The sequence below is a fragment of the Aquarana catesbeiana genome, linkage group LG03 (assembly GCF_042186555.1).
Source record: "Aquarana catesbeiana isolate 2022-GZ linkage group LG03, ASM4218655v1, whole genome shotgun sequence".
Lineage (NCBI taxonomy): Eukaryota > Metazoa > Chordata > Amphibia > Anura > Ranidae > Aquarana > Aquarana catesbeiana.
The window spans coordinates 604,508,282-604,530,380 of NC_133326.1; the positions used below are offsets into that span (position 1 = coordinate 604,508,282).

At 44.4% G+C, this 22,099-nt stretch overlaps 1 protein-coding gene across 1 annotated transcript; it reads right to left on the reverse strand.

Moving 5' to 3' along the window:
- Window positions 1-9,669: 9,669 nt before the first annotated feature.
- Window positions 9,670-21,986, reverse strand: LOC141133058 (peptidyl-prolyl cis-trans isomerase-like). Its single transcript, XM_073622168.1, has 5 exons — window positions 21,801-21,986; window positions 14,605-14,635; window positions 12,281-12,369; window positions 11,745-11,917; window positions 9,670-9,998 (listed from the first exon to the last, which is right to left on the reverse strand). The coding sequence occupies exons 1-5, from the start codon at window positions 21,867-21,869 to the stop codon at window positions 9,866-9,868; spliced, it is 495 nt and encodes a 164-aa protein (XP_073478269.1). The 5' UTR covers window positions 21,870-21,986; the 3' UTR covers window positions 9,670-9,865.
- Between the last annotated feature and the right edge of the window lie 113 nt (window positions 21,987-22,099).

A 22,099-nucleotide genomic window follows, 5' to 3' on the forward strand; every position in this document is an offset into this window, starting at 1 on the left:
CTCCTGACTCAGGCTCCATTCGGACTCTAGCACCCTCTTCCTGCTTAAAAAGTCCGCTATATGGTTTAGGCTGCCCTTCAGATGTACTGCTGTTAGGGATGCCACGTTGTCCTCTGCCCAGGTCAGAGTCTGAAGAGCTAAGTCTAGAAGACACCTGCTCCTTGTGCCCCCCTGCCTTGAGATGTAAGTCACTGCCATGGCGTTGTCTGACAATACTTGGATGTGCTGGCCTCTGATCGTCTGTCTGAAGGCCCACAACCCCAGAAAAATGGCCCTTAATTCCCTCCAGTTTGAGGATCTCCTGGATTCCTCTACTGACTAGGACCCCTGAGCCAACTGGTTCTCGAGATGTGGACCCCACCCCCAGGAGCTCGCATCTGTTGTGAGAATTCTTGCTGTCGGAAAAATCCAAAGCAAACTCTTGCTCAAATTCGCCTGATCCCTCCACCACCATAACTTTCTTTTTACTGGTGATGGGATCCTTATCTGTTTTTCCAAAGACTCTCCCTAGGCCCAACTCTGAAGGATTGCCTGCTGGAGGTCTCTAGCATGGAGGCAAGCCCACTGAACAGTTGGGATAGAGGCTGCAAGAAGCCCCAGTGTGGACATGGCTGCTCGAACTGAAACAGCCAGATTTGTCTGCACTCTCTTTACTGACGCCTGTACCTTTACCATCTTTTCCTCTGGGAGAAAAGTCTTTTCCTGTACCGAGTCGATTACATAACCCAAGAAAATGATCACTTGGGAGGGAATTAGGCTTTGTTCAAAATCCAACCCAGACTCTCTAAATGGCTCTGTGCCCTTTTCAGATCCCAGTGTAAAAGATCCTCTGAGCTGGCAAACAAGAGAAGGTCGCCCAGATATGGTACTACAGCTACTCCTTCCAACCTGAGTGGTGCCAGTGCCTCTGCCATGATCTTCATGAAGATCCTTGGAGAAGCAGAGAGACCGAACGGAAGAGCCCTGAACTGAAAGTGTTACACCTCTCCCCCTGTCCTGATTGCCAGACGCAGATATCTCTGTGACGCCGGTGTTATGGGAAAATGCAGGTATGCGTCCCTTAGATCTATAGAGGCTAAAAAGCACCCTGTGGGCAGGAGTTTCCGCAGAATAAATTGTGTCCATACAAAACTTTTTGTACTGGATGGGCCTGTTTAAGATCTTTAGATTCAGTATTACCCTGAATTTTCCTGATGGCTTTTTTACTAGAAAAACGTGAGAATAACCCCCTAGTTCTTCCTCCCGCTGGGGTACTGGGATGATTACCTTTTGTTGTAGGAACTCCTGCAAAAGCGATGTCATCGCCACCCGCTTTCTCCTGATCTCTGGGGAGCTGTATCACATAAAAACGGGACGGTGGGCTTTCCGAGAACTCCAGTGCGTAGCCCTCTGAAATTACCTTGAGAACAAATGCACTGGAAGTCGCCCCCTCCCACTGCGGAAGAAAGGACTGAAGCCTTCCCCGCACAGTCAGGAGACCGTCACTGGGTTTTAGCGGGTTGACTGGGGGGACGAAACAACACCCCAGGCTTCCCTCAACCCCTTTGAGACCTCCAAGGTCTCTTTTGTCCTGTTTCCTTTGAGTCCCGGGTCTGGAAAAAAAGACGAAAATTCTTTTTAGGCTGTGGTGTCACCTTTTTTTTGGTCGGGAATGTTCTATCTAGAACAGCGTCAAGATTCTAGTCGAATACTAGATCCCCTTCGAAGGGTAGGCTGCATAACTTTGCTTTGGAGGCCGAATTCCCTGACCAGGTCTTGACCCACAAAGCTCTTCTAGCAGAGTTAATTATAGCCGAAGATCTTGCAGAAATTTTTTTAACCGACTCAGCCGAAGCATTCGCCATATAACCTACTGCTTTTTGTAGGACTGGCAAAGTATCCAACAAATCTTTCCGAGAGGTACCTGCCTCAATATGGCCTTTCAGTTGTTCCAGCCAGTGTTATAAATTCCTGGCCACCACTGGAGATGCCATAGCTGGTTTGAGATTAGTTAATGTAGAATCCCAAGCCTTCTTTAATAGAGAGTTAGCTTTTTTGTCCATGGTGTCCTTTAAGACCCCCATGTCTTCAAAAGCTAAATTGGTGTTACGCGACACCTGCGAAAAAGCTGCATCAAGTTTAGGTCTCTTGTTTCAAACTTGTACGCTATCGTCATCAAAGGGAAATCTCCTTTTGAGAGACCTGGAAAAGAAAGGGGCCCTCCCTGGATCCTTCCATACCCTCTTTATAGAACCTGTCAGCACTTTATGCACCGGGAACACGCGATGCTTGACTTAATCCATGCCCTGATACATTTTGTCATGTAGTGACAATTGAGCCTAATCCTCTTTAATATTCAGGGTTGTGTGTATGGTTTTTAGAAGGTCCTCTACCTCTTCCAAAGATAACCTATAACCAGAAGGGGAAACCTCCTTTTCCTCATCTGATCCTGAAGACTCATCTTTCTCCTCCTCAGGCTCACTAACCACTCTCCTGGTTGTAGAGGAGGTGTGAGCGCTGGGTGGAGAACTTTCTGCTGACTGCGCTACCGGACGTTTGTCCAGATAGGAACAGAAAGATTCAAATGTAACTTCCAATTTCTTCCTGAAAGAAGTGTGCATCTCACTAGGCTGGACAGAGGGTTCTTTAGTGGAAGTTTCCTCTCTGACCAGATCTGCTATGCAAGTTTAGCACAGCAGTTTAGTCCACGCCTCCCTAAGGGCAGCTTTACATGAAGCACAGCGTTTTTTAGGTGGAGGGGAAACATGCTTGAACTTTTCTTTAGATATTGCCTGAAAAACACCAAACCAACAAAAACACTTTAAAATAAGCTGTGCATAAAGATCTTCTCGCTAGCAGATCTTTTAAATTAAACAGAAAAACAGACAGTGGCACAAAGCATACCCCACAAAACACCACCGCTGCAAGACAAACACACGCTGCACAGAGAAAACACCTGTGCAGTGTGCGACAGGAAGAGAGGGAAATAGAACATAGCCCCGGTATAATAGAGACCCCTGCCTCTCCTACCTGGGCTTGGCCTGTGCAAGTGGCTCCTGCTCCTGCCACTACTGCTGGTTGTTCTGGCTCCACCTGTCAGTACACCGCAGCCGTCCGGTAGCCATTGAAGAGATTGCCTCGCTTTATATCTGAATTTTCCCGGTCCTTCGCCACTGCGGGGCCTGGAAATTGCACGGCCGAGGCTGCCTCCCACTTCCGCGTCCCAGCGGCGGGAGCCAGAAGCCGCCGTGCACCGCCGGAAGTCCCGCCCCATCCGGCAGTGACATCGCCCGCCACTCGGAACGGCCGAGTGCAGACCTTAAGGCTTCGCAGTGGAGACAGTCCGCACCCGCCATCTATTGGAGCAGGACCCCCGGCAACCTCTGCCCTCGCCGGGCTCGAAAAGCAGGAGACACCGCAATACCCCCCACCCATCAGGTGGGGTATTGGGCTGGGCCTAAAGAGAAAAAAATGACAACTCACAAGGTATGCCCTTAATTCACCTCCACCTGGAGAGAGCACAGTACACCCCTGGTCCCCTGCAGCGCTTCCACCATGGCCGGAGGAAACACTACAACTGAGGCCATGGTGGAAGTGTCCATGCTTTAAAGGAATAACTGCAGTGTTTCCTGGGAAGTGGGTGGAGCTGCGCTCTCTCCAGGTACTGTCCTGAAAGACGAGGTGAGAAAAAGGAAATAAATTTTGTTTGGATACAGCGTCGCACGACCGCACAATTGTCAGTTAAAATAACGCAGTGCCGTATCGCAAAAAAAGCCTGGTCAGGAAGTGGGTAAATCCTTCCGGGGCTGAAGTGGTTAAACAATAGATATCAAGACTTGGCTCCTTAATGTCAAACTTGTGCTAGAGGGACCAGGAGGAGAGTACAGTACGGGGGGGGGGGGGGGGGGGGGGGCATGAGGGAAACAGCACAATATGGGGTGGCCTGGAAAGCATAGCACAGTATGGGGTGGCCCGAGAGCACAGTTTAGAGGAGCCAGTAGGGGAAAGTGTAGGGGGCCCAGAGAGAACAGCACAGTATAGGGGGGCCAGGAGAGAACAGCATATTACAGGGGGCCAGGAGAACACAGCACAGGGGGGGCAGGAGGGAACAGTACAGGGAGCAGGAGGAAACCGTACAGGGGGCCAGGAGAGCACAGCATAAGGGAGCAGTACAGGGAGGCCAGGAGAGAGCAGCACAGTATGGGGGGCCCAGGAGAAAACAGCACAGTACAGGGTGGCCAGAAGGAAAAGTATTAGGGGACCAGGAGGGAACAGCACAGGGGGGCCAGGAGGAAAAAAGTATTTGGGGGCCAAGAGGGCACAGTATTGTTCAGGGGGGCCAGGGGGAAACGGTACGTTCGGGGGGGCAGGGGAAACGGTAACGTTCGGGGGGGGCTGGAGGTAACGGTATCATTCAGGGGGACCAGGAGGAAACAGTATCGTTCAAGAGGGGCCAGGAGGAAGCTGGTGGGCACAATACTGGCCATCTTTAATTTTCCTCACGCAAAGTAGCCTAGGGAAGCTGCTGGAATGTCCAATTCCTGCGCCGCTCTCCTGTCCCTCCAAGCAGTCACACATTCACATGCATGTATCTGGTATGGAGAGGCAGCTGTGATGTCAGTTGTTTCTGTGCACTGCAGCCTGTCAGCTATGCGGGGATGTTATCCGCCATTCATTTGCTTGTGATGAACAGCAGATCGTGGCAGAACCCATTTAAGAAACACTGCATTTTTAGACTCTGAAAGATCTCTGGGTGAAGGGACCAACACACCTTGATCTGATGACTATGCTAAACGTTCTAATTTCCTTTTAGTGTCTGTAAATCTTGAGATGGCCATCTCCAAAAGTAGACCTGCTGATAAGTGTGAGCTGTTTCTCCACCAATGTCTTACTCTTGAAGGTACAATTACTAAATTGTCCAGCGATTCCAAGTTCCCTTCCCATACTGGGAGGAAAACCTGAAGAGGTCTGGTGAAAACCTGCCCAAGGAACTAATGGAAAAGTTGCTGTCACTAGGCCCAATCACGGTTCTTATTGAAATTGGTTGACTGCACTGAAGTTGAGAGAAGATAATTCTGGTCCAGAACATAACCCCCCAAAAAAGGAGTCACCTACTTGAGAAGGCATTGCATTTGATTTGTCCAGGTTTATCAACTAAACCAGCTTGCTTAACCATTGCTGCATATTTTTCCTAGCTGAGCTTCCAAGGCAGCAGTCAAGAGACTTTAGAAAAAATTGGGAGGAAATATTATGAGCTCAGTTTTGGATAGATTGGAGTTTGAGGAAGTGGTGTGACATCTTGGCGGATATGTCCATTAGTGATGCATGAGGGGAAGAGATAAATTTGGGTGTCATCAGCATAGAGATGGTATTGGAAGCCATGGGAGGCTATTAACTGACCCAGGTAGGAGGTGTAGCTGGCGAATAGGAGTCATCCAAGTACAGAATCATGGGAAGCCAGAAAGGAAGTAGCATTGTAAGGAATGCTAAAGGTGTGGTTGGATAAGTGGGATGAGAACCAGATAAGAGTACAGTCATGGAGACCAAAGGCATGGCGTTTGAGGAGGGATTGACCCACCTATCAAAGGCAGCAGAGTGATGTAGGGGTACAGAAAAGTGTACATTGGATTTAGTGGATTTAGCCATGTGCAGACAGTTTGTGGAGAGCAGTTTTGGTGGAGTGTTGATGGAAAAACCCAGACTGAAAGGGGGGGGGGGGGGGCAAATTAAGGTTCTCAGTGATGTGATCACTCAGTTGTGAACCAGACATTCAAGGCATTTGGATATAAGGGGAGCAAGGAGATGAGGCATAGGTTAAGATTGGTGGGGGCCAGTAAGTATGGGGGTGACTAGTGCATGTTTAAGTTGGGAGAAGATGTGAGTTAGGAGAAAAAAAGTTTAACCCTGCGCTTACCCAACAAAACAGCAGCTCACACAACAAATAAGGATTTTGTCAAAAATTATAAGTGCACAGACAAGTGTAGCGCTATAGATTTTACAAGCTTATGATATAACTTATATAAGAATACGAAAAGAAAAGTCTATGTCAATCCACAATATGCAAAAATAAAGTCTCTGGTACTCTTCAGATGTCCCTTCAGATACAAAAGACTGTTAGTCCAAAGGGTATATAGAATTCCTTAATCACCACGTGGATAACACATGCAAAGACTTAGGTGTGATGGACCCTCCACATAGAAAGAGTGAAGGCTTACCAGAGGGATTGAACTCATAAGAACATACGTTCAATGAGTCAATCTAGCTTGTATCATCAACAGGCAATACAAGGAGGGACCTCCCAACTGGATGGCGGCAAAACTCCAAATGTATCCAGAATCGTGAAGGAACTTTCTTTAAAATGGATGGCAAACCTTCCCTTGGATCATCTCAGAGGAATAGCCCATACGAAAATAAAGAAGGGGGGCCACATAGCATAATACCGTTTTGTAAAACTAATTTATTAAAATAAGTAAACAACTTACATTTCAGTAGTAAAAAAAGCGCTTCAAGTAAAATTATGGCAGGCAGTGGAGTCTCCCGACACGTTTCATCTTATAAGACGAAACGCATCGGAGACTCCACTGCCTGCCATAATTTTACTTGAAGCGCTTTTTTTACTACTGAAATGTAAGTTGTTTACTTATTTTAATAAATTAGTTTTACAAAACGGTATTATGCTAAGTAAACAACTTACATTTCAGTAGTAAAAAAAGCGCTTCAAGTAAAATTATGGCAGGCAGTGGAGTCTCCCGACACGTTTCATCTTATAAGACGAAACGCATCGGAGACTCCACTGCCTGCCATAATTTTACTTGAAGCGCTTTTTTTACTACTGAAATGTAAGTTGTTTATTTTAATAAATTAGTTTTACAAAACGGTATTATGCTATGTGGCCCCCCTTCTTTATTTTCATATGGGCTATTCCTCCGAGATGATCCATGGGAAGGTTTGCCATCCATTTTAAAGAAAGTTCCTTCACGATTCTGGATACATTTGGAGTTTTGCTGCCATCCAGTTGGGAGGTCCCTCCTTTAATTGCCTGTTGGTGATACAAGCTAGATTGACTCATTGAACGTATGTTCTTAGGAGTTCAATCCCTCTGGTAAACCTTCACTCTTTCTATGTGGAGGGTCCATCACACCTAAGTCTTTGCATGTGTTATCCACGTGGTGATTAAGGAATTCTATATACCCTTTGGACTAACAGTCTTTTGTATCTGAAGGGACATCTGAAGAGTACCAGAGACTTTATTTTTGCATATTGTGGATTGACAGACTTTTCTTTTCGTATTCTTATGCAAGTTATATCATAAACTTGTAAAATCTATAGCGCTACACTTGTCTGTGCACTCAGATGTGAGTTAGCAAGTGTAGGATATAGTCTCGAGTGCCTGTAGCATTTGTGAGATAACAGGGTCCAGGTGGACAGTAAAGTTTAGCAACCTCACCTATAGCAGGGGATGAACAAGGAGGTTTTGATTGTACCTGTGGAAATGGTGTGTAAAGTGGGAATGGTATCTGTTCAGCAGAGAGCCTCACAAATTGCATCACTTGTTTAAGCGATTACTGCAGCCACCTACTGCCTAGGTGATCAGCAAAGCGTTGATGAGGACAGGATGGGCTGTTAAGAGTGAAAAAAAAAAAAGTCTGATTGGAAGTGAAGAGGCAGCAAGTGTATTTGAAGGCAGATTTATATTGGTTGACATCTTTGAGACTTGGTCTTACACCACAGCTACATTTTTTTCCCCCCCAGACTCTTGGTATCATCTGAATGCCAAAGTTGTAGGAGCTGGTGCTCGATTCTGAGGAGTGGGTGGGGCCAGTGTGTCTAGGGAGGATGACAGTGACAGGGACAGGACAGTGACAGTGACAGGAGTGACAGTGACAGGGAGATGACAGGGAGGATGACAGTGACGTTTTGTAGACAGAAATAGCTAGATTGGGGCAGGACAAGGTTCCTACAGGTAATTGTTAAGCAGTTGGAGAAAGAAAATTAGGTAGATGATCAGAGAGGCAAAGGATTGTTGGAGAGGTTGCAGAGAGCAGAAAAATACAAGGTTGAGGGTGCAGCTGTCAAGTAGAAGCATGTATCCATTGCTTCCGGTTAAAAAAAAAAAAAAAAAAAAAAAAAAAAAAAGTTAAAAACTGAGAAGTAGCAGGGGTGTTAGTATTAATAGGGATGTTGAAGTTGAATGATTGTGGGACTTCCAGAAGAGAAAGTAGGGTAGCCAGGCAGAGAAGTCATCAAGAAAGGCTGATACTGGTCCAGGGGGCCAGTAGATCACAGCTATTCAGAGAGATGATGAATACAATGTGCCTCAAATGAGAAGAGACAGGGAGGTGGGTGAAGTACTTGAAGGGTGTTGTGGGGGCTAGATAGATTCCCACACCCACCCCCCTTGCATCCACTGAGTCCAGGGAAGGCCGCCATGGGAGAGAAAAGGGGGGGGGGGGGGGGGGGGTGGGTGTTGGATTCACTAAGCCAGGTTTCAGTAATGGCAGGTAGATTAAATGAGTTAGCAGAAAAGGTTGTGAGAGTTTGTTACAGTGGGCATCCAAAAGGGTGCAAGAGAGTCTGGTCTTGGGAAGGAGGAATAGAAACTAAAAATTTGTTGATAGTGGCTGCTGCCAGGGTTCAGGTTGATCGGTGCATTGGGCAGTTAAATGGATACCCAGGGTTTGGAGATGCAGAAGGGTGAGGGAGTATGAGTCATTTAAATGAAGGGACACGTTCCAGTGTTCTACATGCTAATAAAGCTTCCAGATTAAAAATTAGCAGGAGTTAGTGAGTGCAGCAATGAGGACAGAAGAATATGTAGGGAAAATAAAAGGTTTTATGTAGTCAGTGCAGTACACTGTCATGACTGGTGTGAGATAAGTTTTTTTATACTCAGATAGTGTTGCTATAGTGACAACAGTAGGTGATCACTTTTCTTCACTTCAAAACATTGCTGTTACAATCATTGTAACTGCCATGTGTATACTCATGAATGGGTTACATTCATAACAGCTGTGATTATCTTGGCTACTGCCAACCACATGGTACAGGGGGCTACGATTGACCCAAATACCATGTGATGCTGTGGGCCAAAGCATCTCTCTAAAGGAAATGCAGCTGTAATTAATGGCTGTCTGTAAAAGTTGACAAGTGGATAAACATAGTATTTCTACACCTGTGTATATACACCCCAAGCCACACTTGTGAGCTCACAAAAAAAAAAAAAAAAAAAATATAGATAGATAGGGCAAACAAAACAGGGGTCAGATCTAAACCATACTGTAAAAATTTTATTTACCAAAAATGCATCTTATGTTAAACCCAGCTTTAGGTAAATTCACACATGAACAGGCAGCCCTCTACCTCTCCGGAAGTGGTCTTAACTGGGGGGGGGGGGGGGGGGGCGGCATGATTCAGTGCACACCACACCTTTGTACAAACTATTTGAAATCTACAAGATTAGATCTTATTCGTGTCACTGTACAGCAGCACCATGCTGCAATAAAATAAAGCATGCATGCATTGCAGTGAATGGGAAACAGACAATTGTCTTGTCTTCTGCATGTCCTTGCAGCAACAGGAAAGACACCCGTCGCCATGCTATGCACAAATTTGCCCTTCATATTCAGCACATGACAATCTGTATTCTCAGCCCGGCATTAACTGTGGCAATAAAGCATACAAGACCCAGTAAATGGTTTATTTTTTTTTATTTAGATTGTGTTCTGCAAGGAACAGAACGTGGAAAAAAAAAATGAAACAAAACAAGGATGGTTGCAAGATGCGATTAAACTCCAGAGACAGTCCAGGACTGAAGAATTCCGAAGCAGATTGAAAAGGAATGCTTGTGATGTTAAGACTAAGATGAAGATGCAAGTTCCAAGTTCCTTTAAATCTGGCCACAGTCAGCAATCACAAGTTTCTTGCTGGGCTTCCCTGACTGAGAACCATAGCTTTCCATTTTTTTCACAACATCCATGCCCTGTACAACTGAACCAAACACGACATGCTTTTGATCAAGCCTGCAAAAGAAGCAAATAGATGAGTCAACAGTTCAGGTATGAAAATTACATAGCAATAGAAAAGTATAGCAACTGCTGCACATATCTGCTACTGTACCACCACATTGGCTCCCTATGAAGTACAGTACCCATGACTAAAAGGGCCAAGTACCTTAAAACTTGTTAAATCTACACTACTTTGCAGAACACTTCATGTCAATAATTTAACAAATGCCATGTTGTACGATACAGGTCACATTACATGCTGGGGATGGGCAACAACTGCCAACAAAACCCGGTGAAGGGGTTTGTTATAAAAAGCAATTGATTTGGTCCCATCAAGACAATGGTAAACAGGAGCAGTTGGATTTTAAGTAACACTCTAGGCCTAACTCCCCCACTTCTGGATAGAGTAATGGAGGGTTATAACTTGTCAATTTTTTACCATCTGCATCCCATTGGGGAGATTTACCTCCACTTTCTGTCCCATAGCCAAAAACAGGAAGCAAGATAAAATAACTGGAGATTAAGGCAATTTAATGGGGACCCCCCCGGTCATTAGAACTAGTGACCCCACTGGGAGATTTCCCCCTATTACTTTTCTGGGGACAACCCAACGTTAGGGTTTTACGATAAACAGGAAAAATTAAGATGAATCTCCCCAATGGGGGCAGAGATGCAATATAAACTTAATAGGTGTTGTAATCCATCTGAATTTTATACATCTATATACACGCATATATATAAAATCTGACCTGACTACTTGTGAGCGAAAAAGCTGTCTGCAAACTTACAAATTGATGCAGTTAGTAGCCCATGTATACACACACACACAGAATAAGGTGCATAGACTTTGCCCCTGTCCTATTCAAGATAAAGTCCCCCCCCAAAAAAAAATAAAAAAATAAATAAGTAAGTTTACTTCTCCCCTCTTTCCCAAGGGCTTCTGTTTTTAATCCTGGAGGGTTAATGCTGGATGCCAAGATCTAAGCTTTGATACTGGCACTTTGGACGCACTGAATTTAGACTTTAATGGCTGCAGTAGGTGGACCATTCTGCCATAAGCAAATACTATATTACTAATTCCATGTCAATGAAATATTACCACTCCAAAGTTCAGTGATGAGCAAAGTGCAGTAATCAATGCCAGGTTTCAAGTTCTTGACTTCATTTAATAAAACAGTTCTTATAAGTTAAACACTGTCTGCCAATGCCTTTTATACTGCTAGAGACATGCATGTACCTTGTGTGCTGTAATCCACTCAAGCATATTGAGAGTGGATTAGTAAGGAACCTGCAGTGGCTCTAATGCATTGTAAGCACCCCAAAATTAGAAAGTTAGCTGACTGGTGCACTACAGGTATGCTGAAACAGAAGCTATTGTACTTGGACCAAAGTATTTGGCAGTTCAACATTCAAACCAGAATCTAGTGTGCTGTTCGTATCAAGTCTACATTTGGATCTCACCTGTGCAAGCCTTAATCTTTCTGATTAAAGGGGCATTTAACCATTATACACATCTGGAAGGGCCACATGTATTGCCCAATAAGGCTACAGATTTTAGTTAGGAGATCATGTGTTAAGTATCCAGAAAATATGTAATTTTACCTTTGCTACAGGAGCAGATCATATTATACATCATGAAGTGGTACACCACACTAACACGTACTTTCAATGACATGTCAGCCACATACTAATTAAATGAGCACCCATTTCTATTCACGACAGCGATGCTTGAGTGCATGCCAATCTGCAACAGTAACTTACCAACTGGTTACGGCAGTACAGATGAAGAACTGGGAACCGTTTGTGTTAGGGCCAGCATTGGCCATAGACAGAATTCCTGCTCCAGTGTGCCTCAGATTAAAGTTCTCATCTGCAAACTTGTTTCCATAGATAGATTTTCCACCAGTTCCATTGTGATGGGTAAAGTCTCCACCCTATCAGGAAACAAAGCTTATATTAAGTCAACTTGTCAAGTCATCTTCCCAACTACTTGCAGTTTAGAATACAGCATACGCTGATCCAACTGAGACACGTTTTTCCCACTGTACCAAATGGCTTTTTGCTGAAAGCATTAACATCCACACGGTCAGTGTAAAGCATAAAGACTTTTTGTGCTCAACTTGGAACAAAAAAGTAACAAACTCCTGCTGGGGAGATACCAAAAAGCCTGGAGGGCACCACCCACAATGTAGGATAAAGCTTTAGGCTGGAAAAGGTCAATATTCAAGGAATCTGGTTTAGGAATACTGATGATTTGGGTATGCTGTATGGCCTTAAGCTAAGGAAAGCAAACATACCTGGCACATAAAGTCAGGGATGACTCTGTGGAAGCAAGAGCCTTTGTAACCAAATCCTGGTTGTCCAGTGCACAACTGAAAGAAGTTTTCTGCAGAAATGAAAGCAAACGGTCATACTTTTAAATATCCATATAGCTGAATTAGATCAGCAAAAGGACAAAATTTTAGTTTTGCTCCCAGGCTGGCTACATATAGAAGCCATACATTGACATCAGAGCCTGACCAAACTTCACAAGTCGCAGCCATAGCATGAAAGTGCTGTGAAGATGATCACTGGGTGCCAGGTCTTAAAGCTCATTGAACCCCAGTAAAAATTATGTTTCAACAAGCTTCTTTGGTGATTAGGACAAGTCAACACTTTTGCTGAACATTTAGAGAGAGTAAAGCATGTCACAGCTATATTGTGGTCCGAGACCCCCTTCAACTCAGAGCTAGAAGTCTGCACTTCATAGAGCTCAATCCCAGATCATGAAGGGCTCATGTTAGTCTACTGCTGAAAACACATGACAGCTTTACCAGCTAAATGAACTGTCAACTGCCCTGATGAACAAGGAAACTCAAATTACTCCAAAAGCAAGCATTTTCCAAAAGCCAATGTTTGACACCACTGTGACAAGAAAATATAAAGTAGCAGGATGAAAAGTCTCTTGAACAATTTTACATTGAAGGTGTTCAGGAAAGTCCATTAACTGAATGTTAAAGTGGGAGTCTGGCAACCAATCTTTTTTTTTTATGTCATTGAGATACTTTGCTAATCCCAAAATACTTACAGTTTGGGTGTAATATTACCACCTGTTTTCATACTGAAGAATAACTTTAAAAAGGTGATGCTGGCTGTTTCCATCTTGCTTGTGGGCATGTGAAACCCACAAGCATTGATTTCCTGGATGCGGTGAATGCTGTTCATTCACAGCTTGTTCACACGCATGATCATTGTTCCCGCACTGAATCTTGGGAAGCCTGACACTAAGCTCTGAGGAGGCAGCGCTGGGGGGGGGGGGGGGGGGGGGAGGCAATAAACACGCCTACTCCCATGGGAGGAGAGACAGGAAGTGCCACAATATAAAAAGGTAATTACAGCGATAAAAACAAACATGCAGCATTTGAACATCTATGCAATTAACTGAAGGGGGCAAGATTAAGTTAAAAATTTGAGTGGAACCCCGCTTTAAAAAGCCAATGTTAGAAGTACTTTTGAACATTGTTCATGTCATTTAATGTGCAGATTAGAATTTTCATACAATTAATGTGAAAATCTACTAGTGAACAAGTTTAAAACTAGGGGCTGAAAGCCACTTTGCTTGGCTCTACAGGGGATTGGGACTCAGCAGTTAGGCTACTTTCACACTATAGCCACTCCCTGTTAATAGTAAAGCGCTCCTGGTTTTAGTGGTGCTTTTAACCTCTGCTAGAAAAAAAAAAAAAAAAAAAAAAAAAAAAAAAAGGTTAAAAGCACCATGTTACAGCACTGCCAAAGCACTTTGCAGGCACTTTGGCAGCACTGCCCATTCATTATAATGAGCAGGGCATTTTAGGAGCAGTGTATATACCGCTAATCAAGATGCTGCTTGCAGGACTTTTCAGAACATCCCGCAAGCGCACCGCCCCAGTGTGAAAAGTCACACTGAAATTAATGGCGAGGTGGTTTTTTAGGAGTTAGAGGCCATTTCTAATGCTAAAATGCCTAAAAACACACCAGTGTGAAAACAGCCTTATATCTACATTCTGGAATAGTGAAGTTTGAACAAAAGGGTCATATCTGCCTGGATATAGCCCTAAGTATTTACAGTAAAGTTGGTTTATTGCAATATTAGGCCTCATGCACACTGCAGCTCAAAAGCTTGAGCTTTTTTGTATGTTGTTGAGCTTCAAGCACAAGTTTCTCCCCACAAACCCTCCACTCAGCTCATTTTATTTTTTTAAACTTTGTGTGTTGAGGCACCTAGGAGTCTTTGCTGCTTGAAAGAAAAAACCCACACGTTGGGAGTTTTTCTGCCAGTAAGAGCATATGCCTGAAAAATCCATAGTGTGCATAGACACATTGGCCAACATGGAGGCACGTTTACAGGCAGAAAAAACCCAAAAGCCCTTTAGGAGCAGCTTTGAGATGCAGAGTGCCTGAGCCCTTAGACTCATGAGAACACATGCAAAGCTTTACAAACATGGCCATACAGGAGACAAGTTCACATTAGATGGGTGAATCAACTGGTCACACACACACCCCATGAGTCTAACCCCCCACCCCTAATATAGCATGCCAATCTAGAAGAATGCAGTGTTACCAAGCCCCAGAAAAAAAACATAAAAAAAAAAGTCTTACATACCACAGGTCTTTGGAACAACATCAAATCTCAGCTGCAAAGAGAAAAAAAAAAAAAAAAGTCAGAAGTGTTTATATTTGGTTACAGGTTAGACTGATTAATGTCACATTTGTGCCAGAGGATACAAGACTGGAATGTGATGGGAAGCCTGTTTGCTTAAGCTGGCATGTGGCACATAACTTTGCTAGTAGGTCATGAGTAAACTGCTATCCACTACACCATGCCCAGTGTCTACAGGCTTATTAACATTAAGGGTAGACATGCACATGTTCATAGCAGATTAAGTTATTAGGAAAGCTCTCATGCTGCCTTGATTCATTGGTGAACAAGTCTTACAGTGGGGTGACTTCATTTAAAGAACATGTGTAGCCTCCCAGTATAGATTAAAGGCACCAAAAGCAAGCTAGAGAGGATTTAGACTGGCAGCTTTTAGCAATGGAGAAAAACCCAGTACAAGATCAGTGTTTGTGCTGAGCAAACTTTTGATCCAAGTATTTTTAGTACTGCATGGTCTTCATTAGGGTTGCCCCAATACCACTTTAAGACAGTACAAGTACCGATACTATTTTTAATGTCATGTGACAGTTTTCAGGATTAGGCGGCAATGACTGATGGCTGGCCTGGCATAATAAATGGAGGAAAGGAAGGATTCCTTCCATCATTTATGTTACCTTGCACTTGGCTGCAGCAATATGGGCTGGATGTAACAAATCCGCTGCTGGCTTACTGTGACCAAGTGCAAGGTGTACCAAGATGGGCATCTGGATGTTCAACCTCTGACACAGAAATGTCACTTTCGTTACCGAATGTGATGCTCCGGTCACCGATAATGATGGAACACGTGGCTGCACCCCTGCCAGCCCATTGAGGACTTGCTCACTGACTTCCAGTTGCAAGCAATGCCACCTCATTCCCAGGTATCAGATTAGGCATCGGAAGCATTTGTGAAAGCACCCGCACAAACGCTTTGTTCCGATACTAGTATTGGAACGGCCCTAGTTTTCATAATCCCTTAATCTGGCATATGTATTATAGACTATTGTACAGTCAGATTTACAGCACATTACAAATTAGCATTGTGCAACAATAGGCTGCTGAAAACAGGTTAACTACACTTAAATGTTAACTTAAAATATTGGGTTGCAATCTCCAGCCAAACCACTTCAACAACAGATTTCTTCCCTTTCTCTGTGGCACAAATATGCCATTAACACAACTCCTGTCTGGCTCAGGACATCAATACACATAGGATGTTCAATAGAAGCCAGGTTCTGTGAAGCTATCCCCTTATTGTCCGTAGATGTTGTCTAGAATAGACAATATGTATGAACAAAAAAGCAAGCAAAGTGAAACCCTAGCACAATAAACTTAATCCCAGTTAATTTGCATAGCCATAACTTAATACACACCATAACCCATAAGATATAAGGATCCATCTACAGAGTACCACTGGCAAGGTAGCAGCTAGGTGCATACAGAACTAGCTGGAAAGTGGACAGAGGTCCCATGGAGATGGATCCTTATCCCTTATAGCTCACCGTGTACGAGTTGACTATGCAGATTACCGGGGATCAAGTGAATTACTTTAAATTTTTTATTGCTCTAGGCTGCGCTCTAATTTTTACACTTTGATAAAATTTAGGGACCAAAAACAGTATTTAGCTGAAGCGTCCAAGATATACCACCACTAATTCTGAAGAGCACCTTATGACATCCCAGCAACTGTATCAGGATTCAGGAGCAGAACCATGTCAGCATAGAGGTAGATGGGTGGTTCTAAGCCCTCAAAATTGCAGAGGCTTTATGATGTGCCATTATCAGAACTAAGCATTAGGTTGATACACTACTAGGGAGGATGCAGACCTCTTACAAAGTGCTGTATTTAATTTAGCAGTTAAATACCTAGGTCAGAGTTCTGCAAATTGTGTAATGTCATTTTGAAGCTGTAGAAAATTACAAAACTAAAGCTGACCAATTTTTAGCATTTCAGCCAGAAAAAAAAAAAAAAAAAAAAAAAAAAATATTAGTATGGTTAAAATTCTCTTCCAAGTCACAGGAGTGCACTTTTGCACTCCTGTGACCTAGAAGCCAGCTGAGTTCACAGAGTCACTCCAGGCTCTAGAAGATTCCAATCATATTGTTGGGATCCAATCAGCTGCCTGACAACTGGCTGCAGCTCTCAGGACACAGCTGAGAGGCAAAGCCAGCTGAACCCAGCCCCTGAACTCTTCTAGTTTTTCTCATCAGTACAGTGTAATTTAGTCGTTTCTAGGCAGTCAAGTTGAGGCTTTTTTGGAATGCAAAAAAGGGGTTCAGAAGCCAAGTTTAGCAGCATTTCAAGCACTAAACGTGGCAACTAGTGTTTACTTTACAGGCGTTTCATTTTTGGCCATTTGGGGAAAAAAAAAAAAAAAAAAAAAAAAAACACACAACCCTTCAAACACTTCTAAACAAACATGTCAAAACGCAGCATGTAAGCATGTCAAAACAGACATTTTAAATGTGGGTTAGTATCTGTCAAGTTAAATCATTCAGGAGAGGTAAAAACATCCCGTGTACATAAAGCCTTAGGCCTGGTTCACAAATATGCAATTTGCTTTTGATCCCCTTCTGCTGTGCTTTAGGGTCAATTTGTTACTGGGCAGATTAAAGAAAAATGCACTACATGCTTTTCTGCAGCATCTTCATTGAAGTCTATTTAACCAAAAAGCACCGTTTTGCATTTTGAAAAGTCCATGACCCAAAAAAAAAAAAAAAGAAGTGTGAACCAGGCATCAAATTGGGAGGATTGATTTAGCTACTGATGCTAAAGTTTCAGTGCCAAAACTGACTACATAGACCAAGTATACATGCATTTATACCATTTTATCAATATTTTGTTAATTTTAATGTGCTGCCAAACTGAAATGTAACCATTATCTTCATGATATACAATGTTACTTGTTGCATACTGTCAAAATAAAGTTTACTAATCCCTCTACCTCCACAAGCCAATGGTGGCCCCAGAGTCCCACATTCCTTTACTTGAATACTGTAACCACCAAGGAGTTAATCGTTTATTAGTAAGCACATTTTGTGACAAGGAAACTTTTGTTCCCAAAACAGCTTTATTCCAACATGTGATCAGAGGATTGGAGAACAGAACACAATGTGGGACCGCTTGAAGTCAGGATATCCTTGGCAGCCAGCACATGTCCAACGTAAAGATCACTGTAAAAGGAGTGCGCCCTGGCTACTAATCCATCTATAGCAGCATCCTTTAAATACTTTACTAATATGACCTTCTCAAGGTCATTGTACACAGGGCAAGTTTCATGTGAATTAGGGTCAATGCCAACATTGAAAGTAAAAACATTACAAGTTCATTAAAAAAAAAACCCACTGCAAATACTAGCATGCAGAGGCTACACTACCCCCCCCCCCCCAGACCTCAAATGCAACTTCCAGTATGGTCTTAAATCTGTAGTGGCACAAAATCAGAGCCACAGGCATGCTAAATGCAAGAAGCCCCAAACTTGCCTGCCAAAAGCAATGGCACAAATTTGTAGACAGGGTGGAGAACAAATTATGAAACAAGGGTGGAATGAACACTGCAGTGTTAAACATGCAACACCCAAACCGCCTTCAATTTTATGTAGACGCCAGCAACAAATATTCTGGCAGTAGCCTGAGGATTTGGTAGATAAATCATTAACACAGATATGAGTCAGGCATGCAAGAGAAAGAAGCTGGCTAGATGACAAGATAATACCAGAATACCTTTATAGCAGAGCACTGGATACATCACACCAAGCTCCTTCCATATACAACAAGCAGCCATGTCAACTGCATGCCCCATACTGATTAAAGTACAGTTAAGTGGAAGTTAGGGAAAAGATACAGACAGGGGACTTCACTGTCCTGCTTTGTGTCCCATTAAGGAGACTTCCCCTTTAGGTTCTATGCTGTACAACAGAAAGATCTTTCCAGATTTGCAGGGATTCAACCACAACAGGTTTTTTATTGTTTGAGCACAACTTAGGACCAGTCCACACAATGCAATGGTGTTTCTGCACTGGATAAATGCCAGTCACTGCTAGGACATAGAACAGCGTTGTGTGTCCTATTCACACTGCAATGCAGCCTGGATCAGTGCTGCAGTGATAAATGTGGACATGCTGCATTTTAATTACTGCGGACGGGATCGCATTTCAACAGCAGTGCTGGTATATTCCACCGCTGACTGCAAGCAGGTTTTTTTTTTACTGCAGAGGAGATGTGCAAGGTTAGCAGCTCTCCTGATCCCCATGTACCAGAATGTCAACCTTCCCATTTGTAGGAGTGACGTCACCCCCAAACTAGCCAATGAAGCTGGCTGAAAACCAGGCACAAAAGATGAAGGCGAGAGATAAGGACTGTTGGATGGAAGGGAAAAAAATGGGGGGGGGGGGGAGAAATGGAGAATTATCAAGTCCCTTTAGTCCCACTTTAAAATGGTTCTAAAGCATAGCATTCTGTGCATGACAGGTAAAAAAAAAAGCGTGTCCTGTGTTTGAAACCCCCCACCCCTTTATACTTACCTGAGCCCAATCATAATCCAATGCTGTGCCCAGCTACAGCTCATTTTTATCTGGTGATCTAGCCAGGAAGTGTTTCAGAAGAACAAACTCTCCAGCAGAATGTATCAGTTAAAGAGATGACCACTGTCAAGAGTGCTTACAATGATCAGCTTTTATTGATATTTAAAACCTTTAACCCAAAAGTAAACCATTTGCTGTAAGACTGCATTCACACTTTGTGTGGCTTGTCATGTGACTAGAGTCACATGACAGGTTGCACCCCGTGTTTCCCAATGAGTACTGTTGATATTTGTTCAACAAAAATTCAGGTGACCTTATAGTGCCTACACTACTTTGGTCCAACTTGAGGGCCATAGACTAACATAAGTCACACCTGCATGATGTGTGTGCGACTGAATAAAAACCATCACATTAGTCAAAGCCAGAGTTGTACTCATCCAAAGTCTCAATGGGAATTGCACAATTGTGAATGAACTCTGATTATAAAGTGTGCACTGGAGTTTAGCTTTAATTTGTTAGATTTACTAGCAGATTTAGCTACACTAACAGCCCTTCAACCCAAAAATGGTATACAAGCCAATGAATGGATGAAGCTAGCCTTTTAGTTACACAGCCACAGGTTCTTATTGGGCTGGTGCAACCTGCCAGGCCTGATGTCCTAACAACCGAGGTCACTGACTGGTGAAGCCAATGGGTCACTATACAGCATCGTTTGCCCCTCCATCAGCACTGGGGTGCATGCTGATAATTGGAGGGAGGAGACCTTCGAATACTAGACAGTACTAGTGTGCATTTAAAGCAAAGCTCCACCCAAAAAAAAAAAAAAAAAAAAAAAAAAAAAAGGAAAGGTTCTGCTTTAAGGACTCATCCCACTCCTCTTGAATTGGCACTTCTGCAGAGGGGGGAGGGCGGCGCAGGTCCCCGATTTTGATAGGTGGTTGGTTACGGGAGTACCTAGGTGGTCAGAAAACAGAACTCCTGGCAGGTCCCAGAAGACTGCATCGACCATTCACAATGCACAGTGGGCACCTGGCTGTGAAGTCGCAAACTGTCACAGCTGGGTGCACATATGAAGATGGCGGCACGACCGACCGGGGAGAGCACAACGCTAAATCGTGGGAGAGGCGAGTGGCTACTTTTTTTAAAGACCCTTTTCACATTGCAGCTGCCTGTGCGTTAGCGGTAAAGTGCTGCTCATTTTAGCAGCGATTTACTGCTGTTTAAGCGCCACTTTTTATTTACCCCTAAGCACTGCCCATTCATTTAAATGGGCAGAGCGTTTTGGGAGGGGTGTATACAGTGCTCCCAAACATTCTGCTTGCAGGATTTCTTGTAACGTCCAACATGGGAGGCAGTTTTCAGATGCCATTTCTAGCTCTAAAAACTGAGTTTGTGAGAAAGAGGGGGGGGGCTAAAAGTTAGCAGCTAGTTTGTGTAGCTTTTTTTTTTTTTATACACACACATGTCTGAAACACCTCTAACTTGTAAGATACCCTCTCATGGTGGGTGTCCTACAACACGTTTGGATGTCAAGTTGTGTAAAACTATTGTGTTCTTTACAACGGGGTGCCCCAAGATTTAAAGGATACAAAACCCCCAACACTGCCCTAACGCTCCCCTCCCCCCAGCCTGACAATGCTGCCCCCCCCGGGAGGAGTGTTACTGGGCAGATCACCAGGTGAAAACACTGGCCCCTTTCACACTGAGGCCCTTCTAAACTGACAGTAAAACACTGGAGCTCTTTTGAGCTTGCCATTCATTTCAATGGAGGGGCATTTTCTCACCAACCTGCCGGCACACCGCCCCTCTGTGAAGGAAAGCATTCGTTTTAAAGGGAAATAGGTTTTCATGAGCTTTTCAGGCGCTTTTTTAGCATGAAAGCAACTCCGTGTGAAATGGGTCTAAGGAAAAAAAAACGAATGCAGCCACCACAGCTGATTGGCAAGATATTCCATGTTGGGTTTAAGCTTTGCAGTGCCTAAGGTGAACATATACATTCTAGGTGAGGGAAGTGACAGTCACTGCAGCAATGCTATGGATAGAGCCTGTGTGTCAGCTGATCTGATTGGCTGCCATGGCGGGAAGGCCGGTAGTCTGGGAGCCTCGTGTCACACACAGGGTGTGGCTCTCTCTCATACACACATACGGGGCCTGCACTCACAAGAGACAGCAAAAGAAGACATTTTAAAGCGCTGAACATCCTAAAATGGACTCCTATCCCGCCCTCCCCGCAGCATAGCCGGCACGGGAGGAGGGGCGGAGACAGCCGCTTGACACGCCCTCTTCCTGCGCCAGCCATTGGCGGAGCCCCTTTACATGATCCGAGCGGCCGCCAGCACTGCACCATCCCTGCCGCGTGCCACTGCAGAGCGCCCGAGACTACCTGAGCCCCACCCCCCTCCGGGTCACCTCAGAGCCAAGCAGGGGGGGGGGCTCACCGACAAATGTTCTACCCCCCCCTCCCTCCCCGAGGGATTCACAGTGCCCCGCAATACAGAACACCCCATAACCTACCCACAATACACCCCCCCCTCCCTCCCCAAGAGTGCGGGCACACCACGTGACCTGGGCGCCAAGCCTTTGTTAGAAGCGGGAGAAAGCCGCCGCCATTCATTCAAACACCCCCCCTTCCCCACTCACCTCAATAATAATGCGGCCTAGAGGGTTGCCGTCGGCTGTGATGTCGAAGAAAACGCGCTTATTTGCCATGGTGACGAACCGGCGAACGAACTGTACAGCGAAATGAATGTTTCTGCGATCACCGCTCCTTTCAGCTGGAGAGAACAGCCCGAAAAGAACCTACAGAAGGCGGCTCCGCGCTTATTATATGAGGGGGGGCTGGTCCCGCCCACTCCCCCCACCGTCTGCCGAGGCTCCTCTCACAGCGAACTGACAGTCCATCTAGCCAATAGGAGAGGGTCTGAAGCAAGGAGGGTGGG